The sequence below is a fragment of the Trypanosoma grayi genome (assembly GCF_000691245.1).
Source record: "Trypanosoma grayi strain ANR4 Tgr_1059_V1, whole genome shotgun sequence".
NCBI classification, from domain to species: Eukaryota; Euglenozoa; class Kinetoplastea; order Trypanosomatida; family Trypanosomatidae; genus Trypanosoma; species Trypanosoma grayi.
In genome coordinates, this window is record NW_008826678.1 from 1 (window position 1) to 5,555 (window position 5,555).

General features: G+C 49.8%; 2 protein-coding genes across 2 annotated transcripts; both read right to left on the reverse strand.

Annotated features, from left to right (window-relative positions):
* On the reverse strand, positions 1–2,834 carry DQ04_10591000 (putative transcription modulator/accessory protein; the record flags this gene model as incomplete). Its single annotated transcript, XM_009316298.1, has 1 exon — positions 1–2,834. A coding segment is annotated over one exon (2,834 nt), but the record flags the coding sequence as incomplete, so codon positions are not given.
* A 1,333-nt stretch (positions 2,835–4,167) lies between these two features.
* DQ04_10591010 (putative nucleoside transporter-like) lies at positions 4,168–4,980 on the reverse strand (the record flags this gene model as incomplete). The annotated part of the gene is made up of 1 exon (XM_009316299.1): positions 4,168–4,980. The coding sequence occupies one exon, from the start codon at positions 4,978–4,980 to the stop codon at positions 4,168–4,170; it is 813 nt and encodes a 270-aa protein (XP_009314574.1).
* Between the last annotated feature and the right edge of the window lie 575 nt (positions 4,981–5,555).

The window sequence follows — 5,555 nt, forward strand, 5'->3', positions numbered from 1 at the left end:
GGGGCCTCTTCTTCCTCCTTCGCCGCCGTCTCGTTTTTCTTTGGTCGCCCGCCCTGTTTTGCCAATCCCTCCCCGGGGCGCCACCACGGCACCGCATCACCCACCTCCACCCCCACCCCCTCAAAGGAGGGCGGCGCCTTTGCCAGCGAACTCCCTTCGCCCCGCCTCCTCTTCGTATGCGGTTTCGCCGTGGCCTTGGCATCGGCGGTGCCCGCTTCATCCTCTGTGCGCTGTCGTTTTTGCCGCCTGGCAGGCCCAGCGCCTGCGAGAGGAACCGGGGGGTTGTCAACATTTTTCTGACAACCCGGCGCGGGAGAAGCAAATAGTTGCTGCCGCTCGCCCCGGACCGAAGCAAGGCTACCGCTTAGCGTTTGCGAGTTGCTCCGCGACGCGGCGGGCACTGAAACAAAGACATCTTCCGATTCGAGGGAAAGCCCTTGACCGCGAACCTGCGAAGCACCGCCACCGGGAGCATGGGCGAGCCCATCGTAACGAACCCGAAGCCTGCCGAGCTGGTCNCCTTGACCGCGAACCTGCGAAGCACCGCCACCGGGAGCATGGGCGAGCCCATCGTAACGAACCCGAAGCCTGCCGAGCTGGTCAAAACCCTCAAAATTTAATTCGTCCAAAAGAGTGCCCGTATGCACTGTGTCAATGTTTATATTGCGCACGAGAACATTGTCATGAAGGCCGACGTCCACAAATGCACCAAATGTCGTTACACTCTGCACGACCCCTGTAAGTTTGTCACCTGGTTTTAGATCCGTCGCTTTCCGAGGAGCGCGACGAAAAAGCCCTGCGTGTGGTAATTCTGAGCGTGGATCAAGCGCTGGCGATGCCAATTCCCGAGCCATGAGTTCTAGCGTCGCCTGGCCGCACCCAATTCGAGTTGCTAATTCCTTCAGTTCCTCATCCTTCATGTGAAGTCCCACATTGCCAACCTCCCTCCTTTCTTTTCCCTTGTACAGCTCAAGCAGTTTATGTACTGTGGCGTAAGACTCTGGATGGATGTTGGTATTATCCAACGGATTTGAGGAGTTTGGAAAGCGGAAAAAACCTGCAATTTGCTGATACACTGCTTCCGTCATACCTGGAACCCGACGCAGATCCTCACGGCTTTTAAGCTTCTTTGAATGGCGCATAAGAACAATTTGATCCACCATTCGTTTCGTTACACCGGGAATTTTTTCCATCACATAGCGATTGGCAGTCATAGCATTCACCCCTACACAAGTCACACAGGACTCCACCACACGATTCAGCGCACGCAACAACTCGGTTTCGCTGATATCGTGCTGATACATTCCAATACCCATGGAGCGCACAGGGATCTTCACAAGTTCACTAAGCGGATCAATGATACGGCGACCAATATTTACCGCCCCGCGGTACATAGGATCAAGAGTGGGAAACTCCTCTTTTGCCACATCCGACACAGAGTACACACTCGCACCTGCTTCACTCACAATAGCATACTCAGCATTCATTTTTTTCTGCTCAATGGTATCAGCAACAATGTCTGCCACCTGTCGTGAGGCGGTTCCATTACCAATAACAATCTTGTTGAGCCTTAATTTTTCAACACAGCTACTAATGTAATCCTTCATATTGGCCTCATCCATTATAGTGCATTTGAAACGGGTGAGAACACCACCATTCTCATCCAAGGCGACGCACTTGACACCGTTGGTGACGCCCGGATCCATTGACAGTAGCCTCGCGTCACGCATAGGGCATTGCAAAAGGATGTGACGAAGACTGTGAGCGAACACAGCAATGGCCTCCTTCTCAGCACTTTTCTTGAGGTCCCGCCGAACGGTGGTATGCGTGGACTTCAATACATGCTCGTACGCGGCCTCAAGGCACTGACTCAGCAAACGACAAACTGCTGGTGGACCTTGCCGTTGTGTTCCAATAAATTTACGTTTTGTCCAAGCAAAAAAGACGCCCCTGGTCCGTCCATGTGGAATCATTTTTACTGCAAGCACTCCTTTACCTTCACCACGCTGCAGCGCCAGGACGTGGTGAGCGCTTATGTGCTGCACAGACCAACGACGATTATCATATGCAGCAAACTGTTTTTTTAGCGTGTCAAACGCATCAGCACCAGCTTCCTTGGCTACTTTTTTTCTTGGAGCTGTCACAACCGAACTGCTAATGACACCACTTTGACGACAATCGACAAGCATGAGTTGTCGCACCTCGTCACAGCGCTGAACTTCCTCCACAATGATGGATTGAAGCAGTTTGGGACCATCAGTAACACAACGCAGCTTCTCTGATATATCTGTGATCGGATCTGCCGTGTAAAGCAATTCCTTTGCAAGAGGCTCCAGGCCAGCCTCACGTCCTCTGTGCGAAAGACTTGTCTTTTTCTCCTTGAAGGGCTCCCACGCATCTTCCAGTTGATTCAAATGCACTAGCTTCTCAAATGCCCCGCGAAGTTCGTCCGTGAGGAGGCCACGATCCTGTAAACTCTTTAGCATGAATGCACGACGCCGGTGCACCTCGCGCAGCTCCTCTGCCATGTCAAGGAGCTGGCGAAGCGCCGTCTCGTCAAGGTGGCCAGTTTCGTCACGGCGGTAGCGGGCCAAAAACGGCACTGTAGAGCCTTTTTTACTCTGCTCCACCACGTAACGAGCGGTGGCGAAAGGGATATCAAGCCGTGCGGAAACGATACGGTATACCTGCGCCTCCACGCTGGTGGTGCTGGCACCACCAATTCCGTCACATTTTTCACCAGCCGCCGCTCCACTTGACGTACGCATAGCCAAACGAGGATAACGTAAGACCGTTGAACGCACTGCTGATAAGCCTTTGAAAAAGCGCAGCATCGGGAGAAAGGGAAGAAAGATATATGTATATATATATATATATATATATGTAGGGGAACAGCGCAAGGGTGCGGTTTGGCCTTCTCGCTCTTTATTCTTAATTTTTCCGCTGCACCTATTTACTGTCGTAGATGCCCTCCCCTTCTTCCCCTCTTCCCCCTCCGTCCCGTATCGCAGTCAGCTGCTTTAGCTGGTACGGGGCTGCCTTATTGGCCTTCCCTCGGCCCTCTTCACTTTCACAAAAAAGACGCACGAGGAAAGAAAACGAAAGGGACGAAACGCACATACACATAAATGTAATTAATCATATAGCATATATATTATCCGGGAAAGGGGAAAGGTAGTTCGCCAGAGTTTCGAAGAGCATACATTACTCTGTGTTGGTGAACCCATTAGGCCCAGGCCCAACGAAAACTAGCGGCTACCCACTTAGAAAAGGGGACAAGAAGTGTCTCAACAGTACTGAAANTATGGACTTGGGTCAGCGTCGGAATATAGTTCGCATCTCAAAGTTTTTTATTCCCGTTATATTTTGTCCCGTTGCTTTACGTACAGGAAAGGAACAAAAGCAGAGCGATCATCTATTTCGCCGTCGTTTCGGCTCTGCACTAATTGGTGTGGGAATATCTTTAAAACGGTCACTTGCAAGCGAAAAAAAGACGATGTTGCTCTTTTATAAGCCTCCCAAAAAAAAAAAGGACAGGCGAGTGGAAAACAAAAAAAAACATATAATCAAGTTATCCTTGATATATTGCTTACCCAGAAGGAAGTGTAGGTCAGCAATAAAAGCCTTTGGACGCACTAACACACATAGTCCATATAATCCATGGGCAGCACACGGGTGAGTCCGGTCTTTTTTTCTCTTCTCAAGCCCGTCAAAAAAAAAAAAGAAACAGGGTTTGATTTTTAGAAAAAATACCTGCTACACTTTCAGCATAATGGGTAGCTGAAAAAGCGAACTCCAGGCGACGCCCAACAGGAGGCACGCGCCCACGGCCCATCCTGCCATGGCGATCTTCCCATCGCTGATGATTTCTTCATACTCCTGTGCGTTCGTCATTGACCTGGTGCTAATGTAGCCGCCAGTTGTTCCGGTGAGAAAAAAACAAAACAAGACATACGAAACGCGAGAAACGGGAGTACAACGTTTTGCAGAGAAAACTAACAACGGGAGAAGCACCACTCGCGCACTCGGACCACTCACAATCCACTTGCAAGGGATTCAGAGATGTTCAAATCAAACAGCTGAACTGACCCAAGAGACCACTCAAGTTGAGCATTTCTATGGCAATGGTTCTATACCGCAGATCGTGTTTGTCAACCGCCAGCATCACTACAGGACCAAGAAGGCACGTGACGACCTAGTTGAAATTAACTGGAATTTGTGTAGGGTAAATTGTCTCGATGGTTGGCCAGCGTTTCGCCGTCTTAAGCAACTCCGCCGTTCAGAGGCCTTCAAAGGCGCCTCCACACTCCACCGCCGCAGCGGAGGGCGCATCGTCCACAGGACCTCTTTAAATGGCTCCATCGGCGAGATCCACAACATCAAATAGGCCTTTGGGCATACTCTGCATCCCACTTCTTTGTAAATATGGCCGGAAACAAATCTGTTTTGGAGCGGAGCTCTGCAACGTCTCTTGGGGCATCCGGCTTCTTCTTCTGCACCAATATCATCGTCCCCCATCGTGGGCGGGCAAGGTCCAAACAGTGCGTACCCAGTGTTTTCATAAAATACTCGTCCAATACCACCCACAAACGCCATCAGCAACACCGCAGCCATGGCGCCTTCCTCGGATACCCCAGACGATGTGGGCAGCAGCAATATAACGAGCAACTCCAGAAGCATCAGCACGCCAGACGCCAGCAAGCGAAATCGAAGCGACAATCGGCAGCAAAAGGTCGTGAGGTTCACCGGTTCAAAAATAGTCTGAGTCACCATGGTAACAACCGTGTAAAACGTAAGCACAGTTTCCCAGAATTTCTCGTTTTTCGGCTCGGTGCCCTCATCCCCAGCGACGTACTTGTAGTAGTCCAACATATAGCTGGGTGCTGAAGTTACCGCGCTTACACCAATCACCATCGTCACACCCATTACGAGACTGGTGATGAAGGTCCAGCACTCTCCGAAACAGCTGAAGAAAGCCATGTTTCTTTCTTTTCACTTGTTTTTTTTTTTTTTTGATGCCTTAGAAGGAAGTGTGTCTTAACCTCCCTTGAGTTTCTTTTCTTCTTCCTTAAATGGATTAAAACGTTTTTTAATACCCTTCACGCTTACGGCTTTGGTGAGATTGTGCCAAATAAAGAGATGGATCCATAATTCCACAGTGGGTCTCCACGGCGAAAAGTCTTTTGGCAACGGCAAATTAAAAGGCATTCGCACTCGTAACCTAACAAAAAAAAATTTTAAGGGTTCTTCTCTTCGCGTAAAGTGCAGAAGAACATGAAGATTCCGGCCTAGTTGCATTTCAGTCGAGGTATACTTCTGGTTAGGAGGAATAAAATACCCAGATTTATACAGGCCTTATGGGAATGCACATGTTAGCAGCTTTTTGCTCCCGTTGCAGGTGCCTAAAAGAACATCAATAATAATTATAATAACATACGGCGAAACCAGGACCCACAGTACCCAATCTCTGGTCACGCACCCCTTTCCCCACCAGCGATGCCCAACGCAAGGCATAACGAAACACCGCGCCAACCCAAACCACAACAAAAAAAAAA